We start from the raw sequence: 13508 nt of genomic DNA, 5'->3' as shown, positions 1-13508 counted from the left end.
CAAATTATTACTGCATCCCACAAAGCAACCACACAACCACACCCACTTCACACTGAAATCACCCTTTCATCAGGTAAGTAAATCACATGGGAGACAAGGTTGTGTCAGCCTGCCTTCTTTCATACTTCTTTCCTACTTTACTCCCTCATCCCTTCAGAGCTCCTCTCCTTTTTTCAGTCTGCCCCTCCTTTTCTTCTCTCAAACTGAGGTCATCTAACCTCTGCTCTCCTTCCATTTCATCCAATCACCACCCTCTCTCCTCATCTCCCTTGTCTGGCGAGAGGCCAGGGTGGTAGTGCCAGGAGAGCAAGAGGGAAGAAGGCTAATTGGCACCTGCAGCCAGGATATCTGTTGAATAGAAGGATGCTCCTGCCAGATATAAGACAGACAGAGGAAGAGAGAGAGAAACAGTCACCTGTATCTTGAGAATGTCTGAATGTCACTGGCTATTGCATGGCTCTCTGTTTGTTTGGCCCTTTGTCTTTTCTGGGGGCAGTTATCCCTAAGAAGATGAGGTGACAAAGAGAAAAAGGAAGAGATTGAAGGAGACTGCACTGTTCTCAGAGGCTCTTTGGCATTGGTAGCTTGAAAACATGTCCTTCTGTTCAGGATCAGAGGAGACACCGTGACTGGAACTGTGTCGTATTTCTGTTATATTTACACTACAGCGTGTTAGCTAGTGCACAGCTCTGTTTGGAGGTATGGAAGTTATGTGCTCTGTTCTGTGAGAGTAAGAGACGACTGGGGGATAAACAGGATAGCCTGGAACACTCTGACTGTGTTTGTGTTTCTCTTTGAATCCATCTCTGCACTTTGTTGTCTCTTCTCTTTAATCACTATGATGGTGCCCGGCCATGGGCACTGGCACATTGCTTTCTCTTCTGCTCTTCATGCAGGTACTTAAAAGATGCCGCCTCAGTAGATCAGCAGAATAATAAAACAAGTACCAACTCCACCTGCTGCTGCCTCTTTCCCGTCGGTACACTTGCTCAGGTCAGGGAGATTTCAGGTGAGATAGAAGGATGTCCTCTCTGACCTCTTGTTTTAGTCACTGCTGCACTAACAAGATGGCCATTGTAGGGCACAGGGCACTGCTTCCAGGGAACAGGGTTTATGGTCAGAAATGCTGACTCATAGTGAGAGTCGAGCACTGATACAGGATACAGCACAACCCTGTGAGTGTGTCTGCATGCAAGCTTGTCTGTCTCTCCGTCTGCCAGACTGCCGGTGTCTGTCATCCTCAATAGGAGCTCTGTTTGTGATCACAGTGAACAGGACGAGTGGAGAAACACTGATGTTGGCAGACAAGAGACTCTCAGGCTTGATTCAGCTATTCCTGGAATGCCGTGATCCATGTGACTTTGTCCCCATCATGACACTGAGGACAAAATCAGCACACTGACTGGAGAGGGTCCTTTAGGCGTGGTGGCCAGGGCTCTGCGGGGCTGTTTTTCCATGTGGATCAAGGTGTGGGCAAGATGGGCTGAGGGGCATTGCATCACTGGAAAGGTCATCTGTCAGGCCTCACTCTGGTCTGAAGACATTCACCATATTATGTGTGAAAAAAACTGACCTCATGCCAAGTGTTGTTTTTTTTTCTGTCTGTCTCCTCAGCAGTTAGTCTGAATAGGGGTTCAGTTTGGGCTTCTCCCTCCATTTATTAGAAAGCTAAAAATGCTGCCTGTCTACACTGGGCCCGGCTTGTTTTCCTTCAGTTGGCCGAGGATGAGAAAAGAACACATTTGCTGCGTTTCTTTCCAACTCATGCCACTATGGATTTGTCCAAACGGCACCTTTATTTATTTATTTATTTCCCCTCTTCTCTTTCTCTGTCTTTCCTTTTTAAATGCTACGGGCCCAAAAAAGAGAAGTGGTTTGTGTACTGTACAAGTCCTGTTCAGTAGTTGGATAATAAAAAAAGCCAACTTTAAATAGGACTAGCCTGAGGGAGGAGAGGGGGCAGATCTAAAAGTCACTCTCTTTCTTTTTCTTGGTTTCCCTCTCCCCCTGCTTTCATTCTTTTGCATTTTATTCTTCTGCACTTTGGTCTATTACTGTGATAAGTTTATCTGTGTATTAGTTTGTATGCATGTTGACTGCATTAAATAGTTTTTGTGTTATCTGCATGTCTTGGCATGGAAAGGGCCCAATAAGAGAGAGAGCTGCAAAAATAAGCTTCTTGCCAGGTGATTAGAGACGGTTCAGTTTTCAGTGTAAATGAGGGAGGCTGAGAAAGAGAGAGATAGAGAGGCAGAAATGCTGGGGAGACAGGCAAACCAAGTTCCTAATCAGCAAAGGTTTTTATATAATTCTACCACCCCAGCATTCCTTTAACTCCTCCTTTATCCCCACCTCCTTTTGCACTTGATGACACCATACTCACTCCCCCAGCCCGGCATCTTGGCTCTCATGTTTGTTTTTCTTCTGAGTGATTCCTTCACATTTCTCCTCCTCATTTCTTTTTGCTTTTGGTGTTTTATTAAAGAAGGCTGGCACAGCATTGCTGTTTCATGATAATCTTAGAGTTGCAGCGGTATAGTTTTAGCAGGAAATTGCTATAATGAAAAATATCAGAGTTAATGTATGTTAGTTTATCATTGCTGTTTTGTTGGCACAAGGCAAATTCTCTCATCATCTTTTCAGTTCCTCTCCTCTGGTCTTCTCTCATCTCTTCTCTTATTATCCTGTCATTTATACACATTTCACATCATCTATCTTGTATTCCTTCTGTTCTTTCTCTCTGTCTTCTGACGATGGCAGCTGAGTCCAGCATCTCTGCTGCTTTTCTCATTCATAAAACAACAGATGATTTAGGACAGGGAGGACTGAGGAGCTGGTGTGTGGAAGATATGAAGAGAGTTCAGATGCTTGTGCACTTTTGCAGTTTAGTGTGTGAGTGTGTGTGAATTGAAATGCCTCTCTGTTCTTCCAATGGGGCTGAGTAAATATGACACAGGCAAAGAATGGAGCTGTCTCTCATCCTCTCATTCATTAACTCTTAAGGCTTTTGCAGGACATCTGCTCTGTAAATTCATTATATTTCCCTTCTTCATTCATTAAGTATTATATTTGTGGTATACATAAAGTAATCAAGGAAATACAAACGTTGTGTGGTGTTTTTGTAATCTAATTTTCACGCTTTGTTTTTCTGCAATTTTAGGAAGTTGTCACAACTGTAAAAATAGTAGCAAAACATGATATGCAACCCTTTTTATTATCATATCAGTCATAATCTAATTAATATGACATCATTTGCCAAGAATACAGTTCAGATTCTCTCAATTCATTTTGTGTAGTAACTGAAAATATTTACCGCCTCTTGAAGTTTATGTACAAGTATTTTGCAGAGGTCAGACAGGGCCATCAGCTCACATCTGTATAACCCCTAGGAGACTGTTTGTGAGTGTGTGTGACAGGGAGTGTGCTCCGTTCTCCATTCCCCCACCACAGCACAGGAACAAGGCCATTTGTGTGAAACTGCAGCAAGAGGAAGACAGGCCTCAGAGAAATGAAGTGTTGATGCCTGCTGGATCAAAGTGGAAGCTGACAGGGGCGGGCGGATGCAGCCACAGTGCTGAGTGTCCCTGCGCTGGCCCTGACCCTTACACACAAATACACACACACACACCGACAATTACCTCAGTGACAGTGGGTCCGAACTGTGTGTGGAGGGAAGCAGTAGCTGCAGCCCTGCATTTATGTGGGACCCTGATTTATGGGGTGATTCATAAATAAAAGACAGTATGACGGTGATACAGTGAGCATGATTTATGATAATCTGAGGGGTCCTGTGGATTATGTGAGGAGGGGGCAGATGGGAATGAGGGGCCTCCCTGTTTGAAGTTCCTTGCAGCTGTGAATTATTTTCCCTTTTTATTCACTCAGCTCTTTTACTATATGAGGAAGGGTGAGGGAGTTTGTGTGTGTGTGTATAAATGAGTTTGTGGTGTGCACGACGGGGTGGTGGTGGTGGAGGTCAGAGACCATGGGAGTGTCCCGACCAAGCTGGAGAGTTTGTCTACTGTTGCACCGGCTCAAGCAGGAAAAGTAGCCTTATGTTAATCATATTGTACTTTGTTTCTCTGTTTTCCCTCACTCCTCCTTTCCTGTCTTCCCTTTTGCTCTTCATCTTCCTCCTCTACCTCTCTTTTCTGCTGAGTCCCGCTCATTCAGATTGTCTGTTATGTGAAATAGTTGTTCACTCCCTCTTCACTCCTTCTGTCTCTCTCCTGCGGCAGAGCTATCTTCCAATGACTAATTTTACCCCTCTGTCAGTCCCTGTCTGTATTATTTCTTATTTTATTTTTACCTCTTTTAAGTGCACCATAATGTCTTTCTCACATGCGCTCCTGTTGTTATGTGAAGACATGAGAAGGAGGGAAAAAATAAACGGAAAGATGAAACAACTTTGGATTCTTTGATATCTGATATTGCATGATGTTTTTTTCAGTGTCTGAGGAGAAAGGAAGAACAGCACAGAATGTGGTCAGGGGCAGATAGATATTCACATCTGGTGATACACTGATGTGTGTGAGAGAGAGAGAGAGAGCTTTATGCCGTGAAGTGCAATTTTGGACATTGCAATCCTGTGAGTGACATGATAAACGCTCTCCCTGCTTCCTCTTTTCTCCACACACCACCTGTGATAACCCCTTGCTCCCGTTGCCCCCGGGTGTTTGTCTGTGTGTTGTGGGGGTTGAAGCAGAGGGCAGAGGCTGTCTAGCCTGTCTTTGTCTGATTTTCAATCTGCATTTTTTGTAGTTTGCTCTCTCTCGCTCTGCAGATTGTCTTCCCCTTCTTCGGGGTGTCACTGTTTTTTCTTTGATTTCCGAAGACAAACAGATGGAGAAGGCTTCTTTATATTCCTCATCTCTAGAACGTTCCCTTCCTCTCCTTTACTTGATCACAGTTGTATTATCTCAACAAGAGGTCTTTTTTTCTGGGGAACAAGCTCTGAGTGTCTTGCCTAGTTTCCCCCCTGAAAGCTGAATTGCCGCCCCACCCTACCTCCTTTCACCCCTCCATTCTTCAAACACTTGAATACATTTTTATTTATTTTCACTTGATTCTGTCACTATTCCAGCTCACGATCCCCTGTGGTGCACATCCCCATTGTGTTTTCTTTGGAAGGTCAGAATAAAACTTTCCCCTCCATCATGCTCTCATCAGTGCTTCATGCTCAGGGGATTCCCAATTAACCTAAACGGGACAATCAGCTTCACACTGAGGACAAATGGAGGGGGAGCACTTCCCAGAGCCCCCTGGCTCACCCTAACCCTCTGGATTTGATATCATTCCACAGCCACTTGGGGGGACTCTTTCTCAGGGCCTTGGCTTTCTAGAGGGTTTAAAGCGATTTGATTTATACAAAGAGTGCGTGGGGCCCCTTGTCGCAGCATGCGGGTCTCTTTCTGATTAATGTTTTATGTGAGAAGTCACTGACTCTGGATAGGAAGCTGGTGTTCTTTGTTTCAAAAGTGAAAAAGTGCTTTTAAAATTGAGGAAGACAGAATTTTATATGTAAAGTTGAAAAATGGTATGAGTGAAGACCATCATTCCCGTCGTGTCAACATGTTCCCATAACACAAGAAACAGCAAACAAGACAGAGTGTTGACAAAGTGGGCAGAGCAAAGGCTGACTGAGAAGTATTATATAGCCCTGTTATATGTATTCACACACAAATATGAAAGTGTGCATATGCAGGAAGTATTTTTAACCCTGCTGTGTGAGGGGCAAGGAGACAAGCCTGCCGCTGGGCCTCACATCACGTGGGCCCCCACTGCTTTATCCTCCTGTCAATAGCTATTTGTTTGCCCAGAAAAGTTTGGGTCTGTGTGTGTGTTAGTCATTAGTCAGTAGTAAGTGTCAGACATGGATGACTTTGTTGGCTTCCCCGCTGGTTACTTCTGAAAACCCCCTCAGCTCCAGGATTCCCGTAACCAACAGCAGCAGAGCTGTCCATGGAGACAGCTGCAGTTTTCATCCCTCTTTCCTCTCATTCTCTCCCCCCTGCCCTGGTTTTCATTCAGATAATTTGATTAAATATTACCAGTGGTTTTCTGGGAAATTCATGTCATTCTGTGATGCTGTCTGCGCTTTTGGTAGATAACAATAAAGCTTTGATAACTTCTCTATCTATCCTGTCATTGTTAGTGTAACAGATTTTCCCAGTGGGCAATCCAGAAACTAAATGTTAATAGGTAACACATGAATGTGATGTTCATCATGATTAGGGGAAGTCCCTCCTCCCCCTTCTTTAAATAACCCCCTCTGTTTGCACACACACACACACACACACACACACACTAACACACACACACACACACTCGGCCTTCCCTTCCCTAATGAGAGTGATGGTCCACCTTTATTATGCTCTCAGTTCTTTCTGGCTCTGGCCATTTTACCTGCTCTCTGTTACTATCAAGGCTTGAAAACCGTAAACACACGACCGCTAAACCAGACACCACTGTCCTCTGTTTGCTCAGTGCATAGATCCTTTGCTTCCTTACCCTCTTTTCTTTCTCTTCTCTCTATGGAAAGAAACTATTCCTGACTTCACCCTCAGTTTTAGCCAGCTTTCACTGTGTGAATGTCAACATCATACTTTCTTTTAACAGACAGGGATTGGTACAGTATGTTCGTTTGTCTGCATGACTAATTCAGCACCAAGTGCCAGCTTTGGCAGTATGCCATCATAGAAGAAGACAGCCTCTCATTCGTTTTGGTCCTCCATCTGTGCATGTGTGAGCTTCATGCCGACTGCAAAACCATGCATTTATAACACCAGTGAGCGCTGGGAGACTGTCAGTCAGTATCCTCCCTTGTGCTGTGATCAGGAAGATGGGTGAAGTAGGGGATAATGTTTCCATGGACCTCCCAGACCCTCAGTGGTGGATGGAGAGGGTACCTGCTCTTGGCACTCAGATCACAGAGGTAAAAGCCTATGGCCACTTCCCCTGTGTTATACAACACGATCATCAAAAACTCCATGTAACTTTCTCTATGCAGCTTTCATCAACACAGCCTGTTCATGACCTTCTGAGGACTGGTCCTTTCCATTACTATCTGTTAGGTGAGAAGTGGAGGTCGGCCCTGTTGTGTTTAAATGAGAGGGTGTTAGCTGGACTGAAGTATAGGAATTCCCATGTTGCTTTTGTGTTTTTTTAATTGGTGTTCAGCTTAGATTAGACCATGTAAACTGTGTTTCCTGTATGCACATGTTTAGCAACATTTTCCCTGAGATCATTAGGAAAAATTAATGTGATTTAAAACCAGCTTACATGTCAGGACAAGGCAAGGAACTTTATGGTGTGTTTCTGTCTGGATGTGGATGCTCAAGCCCTGGAGCAGGGTGGAGGGGTGGGGGTGAGGATTTCCCAGCCTCTTTTCTCCTGCCAGGGTAAACCTTAGGGCGTATACTGCTTCCTTCCATCTCTCCTCTCCCATTGTTTGAACTTGCTTGGACAGAGCCGTACCCTTGATTCGGTATTTACACACCTGATCAGCAGCCTGTAGAGCACACAGTGAGTGGAGCCCAATGCATCAGCCTCTGAGGAATGTTGCCGTCACACTTCAAGCACGAGGCAAATCGTCAGCTGTCGGTTTTTTTATGAATCGGTTTATGAACGAGCACTGTGCCTCTTGATGCCAGTGGATGAGCAAAGAGAGTGTACATTCATGGTCAACACTTGCATGGCAAAGAGTAATGATGGTGCTGGAGCTCAGTGGCTAATCTTTTCTCTCTTCCTCCCGTCAGGTGGCTAAGGTGGAGTATGTGAGGAGGAAACCCAAGCTGAAAGAGGTCTTTGTGCGATTAGAAGACCACCTGGAGTGTGTGTGCACGTTGCAGCATCATATGGTGGAGAACCCAGAGGCAGAAACGGGTAAATGTATTGTTAAACTATCACAGATAATGTCCCAGCATTGCCTGAGTTTGATGGCCTGAGTCCTGATCTTGCTCATTCATTTGCTATCGTGCATTTTGTTGCTTTCCTACCTTCCTTGTGTTTGTCTGATGGTTTTTCTCTCTGTCTTGCTCTTTGGCTTTGCACCGGATGATCTTTTTTCTATCACTGCTCGCAAACAGACACACTGAGGTGGCCTGCTATTGCAAAACTTTTAAAGCATGTGTGTTTGTGCCTTCATAGATGAGGATGTGTGTGAGAAAGTATATTTAAGTCTCCGTGTTAAAGGAGGGTGTCCAAAGGCTGCTTAGCATGACAACAGGTTAATCCTCCAGTGCCTTGATCTGAAGCCTCTTTCTTCCTCAGGTTTTAGATAAGAGCAGTGATGTGTGCTGATAAGGCACTTTAAGTATTTATAGTGTGCCATATCTTTGTACTTTCTGCTTCTGTCCCAGGGCTGCGGTGCCTCTTTCTGTATCATAAACCCTGTTTCTTGCTTTTAACCTTCCTTCCTATCTACCCTCCCCAACTTTGTGTTTTCAGGCCATCGTAGGGCTAAAGGTAAAAAAAGGAAACCTAAAAATCTAAGGTCCAGCAAGGATTTATTGGCAACATAATAAAGTTGCACTCATTTCCCAAAGTCCGCTGGAGAGCTATGAAGGCAACAGGTAGGACTTTAGTGTCCTCTTGGCATTCTCTCACCTTCTGGCACTGCACTGGCCCAATCAGGATGCAAGAAGGGCCTGCCAATCACCACCACCAATCACATCACAGCCAATCAATGTGAGGGGGGGCAAGGAGTAACATGCTCTGTGCCCTAATGCTGCATGTTATGATCTTGTAATGTGCTGAGCATGCACACTACATCTGTTTTGTGTCATTGTGCTGTGATTGTGAATGCACACTTTTGGTTGTGTTATGCAGGCAGACTACACCAACTATATGTCTTGTTTCACAGCTTAAAAGACACCTCTGTCACTAAAAGAGAGATTTTTTTTGGTAATATTTTGTGCCACAAAGGTTTTGTTGCTTTTTTTTGTCTTTTGTTCTGGGCGCACACAAAATAATGCACAGATACAATATTGGCATATCGATGGGTGGTGTGATCAATCTTTCAGAAATCTCGAGCAACATGATTCAGCTCACCGTGGGTCTTTGTCTGTGTTGTGTCAGCTTGTTTGAAATGCATGAATAAATTGATACACAAAATGAAACAATGCTATTATTTCATGATGAAAAGCATCTATTGTGTTTGTAAAATTGTGATACTAATCGTAGCTTTTACTGTCTTGCCTACAGTGGATGTGAGGTGAGGCCAATCAGAACAAGGGATTTCAGTGTGGGAGGGAGCTAAATAGAGGATGCCACCAACAGGAGACCTGCTCTGTCCTCTTCCCCAGCACCACGAAAACTTCTTTTAAAAAGACAAACTTTTTTGTAAAGATGAGAGTGAAAAATAAACAATAGACAAAAATAAATAAGATGCCAAAGGTGCTTTAAAAAAAGATAACCATTAACCAGTGATGATGACTTCAGCTGTGGAACGCCAAGTCCCCAGACACCGGAATCCTATCGCTGACTACGAAGACAAAGATGCTGTGAAGCTTGGGCAGGGTGAAAAGAGGCCAAAGGGAGATGATGAGAACAATTTGTGTTGAACAGTTTGACAGACTTAGTTTGAACAAGCTGCACAATAGAAACAACCATCACACAGTTGGATTAAGTGTTTGCGGAAATCCAGTGTTCAGGCTCCAAAACAGCAGTGGATGACCTCTAGCTGGGCGACATAAAAGTGCCCTGCCCTGTTTAAATGACCCTTGCATACACAGGAAGAAAGAAAAAGAGATATAGGAAAACAATGGAGTTATAGAGATTTTTTTTTTTCAAAAGACTATGGAGCATGAAACATTTAGTTTTTCGCTCGGAGGAAAAAGGATATTTTGTTTGAGACCTCTGGTGGTCTATGACTTTGCCCACCTGCTATGTACAGTTACATTTTCAAAGGAATATGCGCCAATACTCATACAAACTATTTATACGTCTGGACGGTTGCTTTCTGTCTCTTCCAGTACAAATGAAAAGGATGTTTTTTATGATTTTGGAGACATGCAAGAGTTCTGTGTGGTTCATTTTTTTGTAACCATCAGTTTCACAATCTGAGCATCCTTTTGTTTAGTTGTTGTTATTCTTGTCATCTATGTTTCTTATTATATTACCGTATATCTGAATGATGTCAAGTCTTGTATATGGTTTGGATATATGTATGCAAGGAGGAGATGTGAGTCAGTACAGGAAGATGCTTTATTTTTGTTATGAAATATATTATGCTTACTTATATCAAAGCAGGAATTATGTTTAATTCTTTTGTTGTGGTTCGATGCCTGTATTTAATCCATTGGAAAGGTGCAAAAATGTGGGCCTAGAGTGGATTAGATGAGAAATGGCCACCAGTACTTGTTAGTCCGTGTGTGTCGGTGAATTAGAGCTATGAAAAGGGGGACGGAATGGCTCAAACATGATAACTTTATAGTTAGTAGGCATAATGTGGTTTAGTTTACTGCTGTGATAAGCACCGAATCCTTTATGTAAGTAACATTTTACACAAATGTGCATTCAGCACATTACAGTGTGTGCATGCCAATCACATAAACACACAAAAATGTTAGAGCTGCTCATGTCTGCAAATGTGTAAGAAGAGGGATAAACAGGGTGTGCATGTGTTCATGCATATCGCACAGTTGATAAGGAAGATGCCCGCCCGGTCTGCTTCACAAGCACACATGTTGTGCTTGCACAGAGCAAAGTCCACTTTAAAGAGTGAATAAGTGAGCAAAGCAAATCAACAAGTGCATGAATGGGCTCCTTGTTTAGCAAGACCTTACTCCTCTGTTGACAAGAGAACAAATCTTTGACTGCTCCACCCTTTAAAAGGACCCACAACTTATGCAGTCACATACCATTAGGACAGATGATGATGAGTGCTTCAAGGTGGCCTGAAAACAGTAGAGTGCTGGCCTTAACCGCTGACCCGATGGAACAAACAATTGCTTCCTCACCGGTTCCTATAACAGTGATTTGTAACCAGACCAATGCGGTGCAGAAACAATGCTTGTCTTCCACCCTGTGTCCAAATGAGGAAATCTGAGATTGAGAGATGTGCTCTGTGAAGTGAGTCAAGTGAAAGTCAAAAGAGAAGAGTTTGACTGAAACGTAGCTGTATCAGCTACTGCTGACTTGTGAACATTAGAGCTAACACACACATACACACATCCCACCTGTGAATTAGCTAGCCATCAGTTGAATGGTGCTATATTTATAAGGCTAATGTTTCATCACTGTTCACATCAATGTAAGATCATGTTGTCAGCCAACCAGGGACCACACTTCAAGCTTTTTGATTAAGGAAAATGCCTTTATGCTATCATTAAGCCTTCATGATGTTTCTTTTGGGCTTCCATTGGATAAAGGCAGCGATAATCATAATTTATATATTTATGTTTTCAACAATAAATATATTTCTGCTTACAAAGTGGTTCACTGAATGTTGAGTCCCATAATTTGTGATGTGTCTCTAGGAGGGTGCCTTTGGATACATTTAGGTATAGAAGGAGATGTCATGCAGCAATAAAGATGAAGACAGTCTAACGGGCACAAAGTGAGGTAATGAAACCTCCAGGTTAGACGGACCACCCCGCATGTGAAAGAAAAGCATTACTGCTCTGAAGGACTGGTTCTTCTTACCATTGCTAACTCTGAGAGACGAGACAGTCCAAGTAACTTCAAAACAGTGCTGATTTATTCAAAGGATCACAGGTAAAATTAACATTACACGCTCAGGTATCTTGCACCTCCAAACTGCTCGCAGGCAGATGTAGAACGACCCTGAACCCACCAGGCCTATACATTATATGACCTCGGTTGGGCTAGCCCCATACTACACAGAAACGTCAACCGAGACGTCTCTGTTACCAGCTTTGCAGCTGGTCATAGCAGTAGTCAGAACATGAAGCAAATCAATGTGTGTGTGTCTGTTGGTTAAGTGGTGTGTAGCTAAAAACATTCTCACGACCTCTAGTAACATGTCGTGACTTAAACATAAGAACATATTATGGCTAAGGCTACAGTTATACACGTCATAATAATAATATTAAACACCCTGTCTGCTGACAGTCATCAACTCTTCTCTCTAGTTATCCTTGACCAGATGTTCCCTGTAGAAACTCATAAGCATGACTAAGCATTTAACAGTCTAACTAGACATCCTATCTCCACTAAACATTTCTAATACATAAAGTATCTATCCAATATCTATCTGACTAAAAATACCTAACAGCTCCATCATTAGTATCAGACTTCCTAGTAAGTTTGATCTAAATAACTGTATGGTAGGGTCTATGTGAGCGCAGGAGTGGAGTCCATGTGCTGGTGCTGCTGCAGGAGGCAGGACAGAAGCTGTATGTGAGGGTGGTGGTGTGTACAGGAAATGTGAGCTATCCAAGGCTCGCAGCTGAGCAAGAGCGGGGCTTTATTCCAGTATCCAGCAGCAGACAGTAGGTGTTGGGGGTTTTATTACCTTTCCCTGAGCAGCTCACCCTAATCCCAGGGCCAAGGGACTTGAAAGTCTCTCTCCTCTGTGCTTCCCAACCATATGCCCCACGTATTACCTCAAAAGGGAGCCAGATAAAGAAAAACAAAACATGAAAGAAAGAAAAGATGAGAGAGACAGTAGCTCTGAAAGCCAGCGGAGCAGGGGATAAAGTAAAGATAAAAGGAAGATCAGAAGCTTTATTGGTTTCATAGTTTTTATCTGACATGAACATCTTCATTCATAAGAACAGAGTGTGGGCTGAAGTGAGGATTGAGGAGTCACTATAGAGTGTGCAGTGTATTCACCATGCAAACAACAACAACAACCCAATATGTCTGCTGAGAAGAGAGAGAGGAGGCTGGAGCACACAACCAAGGGGTGAGAATACCCTACGAAGTGAGAGTACAACAGGATGGAGACAGAGGAGAAAAATGAAGAAAAGAGGGAATGAAGTGGACTCAGGATGTGGGTAATCAGCACCACAGTAAGAAGGGGCAGACAGGGCAGCACTAAGTGGACATGCTTTTGTAAACAATGCCAGAAGGGAATGAGGGAACAGACAAGGTGTGAAGAGGCTACTGAATGGGCTCTGTGTGTGTGTGTGTGTGTGCAAGTGTGAAAATACATGTGAGTGTGTGCAGTTCAACAATACAAAAGAGGTCTCCTGGTGTGAAACATGGACGACTGGAATTCTGGCCAAACTGTCCACAATGCACAGGATCAGAGTTCAAGGGTCAGGGGTCATAGGGGGGATGTTACTGATGGTGCAAAGTGGCAGATACGTTGCAAAGTTTTAATAATTTCACTCCATTTCTATGTTAACTGTAATTAAATTTTACTTTCCAAATCAAATGCTTTGGACCATTTGTTGGATATAAAACTTACAGAACCTGATCTGACTGAGAGAAGCTGTTAGCTTAAACCCTCAAATGTCACAATCTCCAGCAACTTCCTGTTTCAGACTTTTATTTTGGTCACTTCCTTCCTCTCTCACCTGCTTCCTGCCCTGGTTACT

The 13508-nt window shown here is 43.4% G+C and overlaps 1 protein-coding gene across 5 annotated transcripts in view; it reads left to right on the top strand.

Moving 5' to 3' along the window:
* pdgfab (platelet-derived growth factor alpha polypeptide b) overlaps positions 1–11377 on the top strand; it is a 19278-nt gene extending 7901 nt beyond the window's left edge. The window contains exons 5-8 of one of the 5 annotated variants that reach the window (XM_020622138.1): positions 7758–7884; positions 8449–8466; positions 8547–8688; positions 9205–11377. In XM_020622138.1, coding sequence (XP_020477794.1) covers positions 7758–7884; positions 8449–8466; positions 8547–8688; positions 9205–9259 — 342 coding nt within the window. In that variant the 3' untranslated portion in view covers positions 9260–11377. Of the gene's footprint in view, positions 1–7757; positions 7885–8448; positions 8689–9204 lie in introns of those variants that run through there. The other 4 variants (XM_020622140.1, XR_002276757.1, XM_020622141.1 and 1 more) reach the window with 4 other exon arrangements.
* The last annotated feature ends 2131 nt before the right edge of the window (positions 11378–13508 follow it).

This window comes from Monopterus albus, unplaced genomic scaffold (genome assembly GCF_001952655.1).
Source record: "Monopterus albus unplaced genomic scaffold, M_albus_1.0 scaffold273.1, whole genome shotgun sequence".
Taxonomy (NCBI): domain Eukaryota; kingdom Metazoa; phylum Chordata; class Actinopteri; order Synbranchiformes; family Synbranchidae; genus Monopterus; species Monopterus albus.
This window is presented reverse-complemented; position numbering and strand designations above follow the sequence as displayed.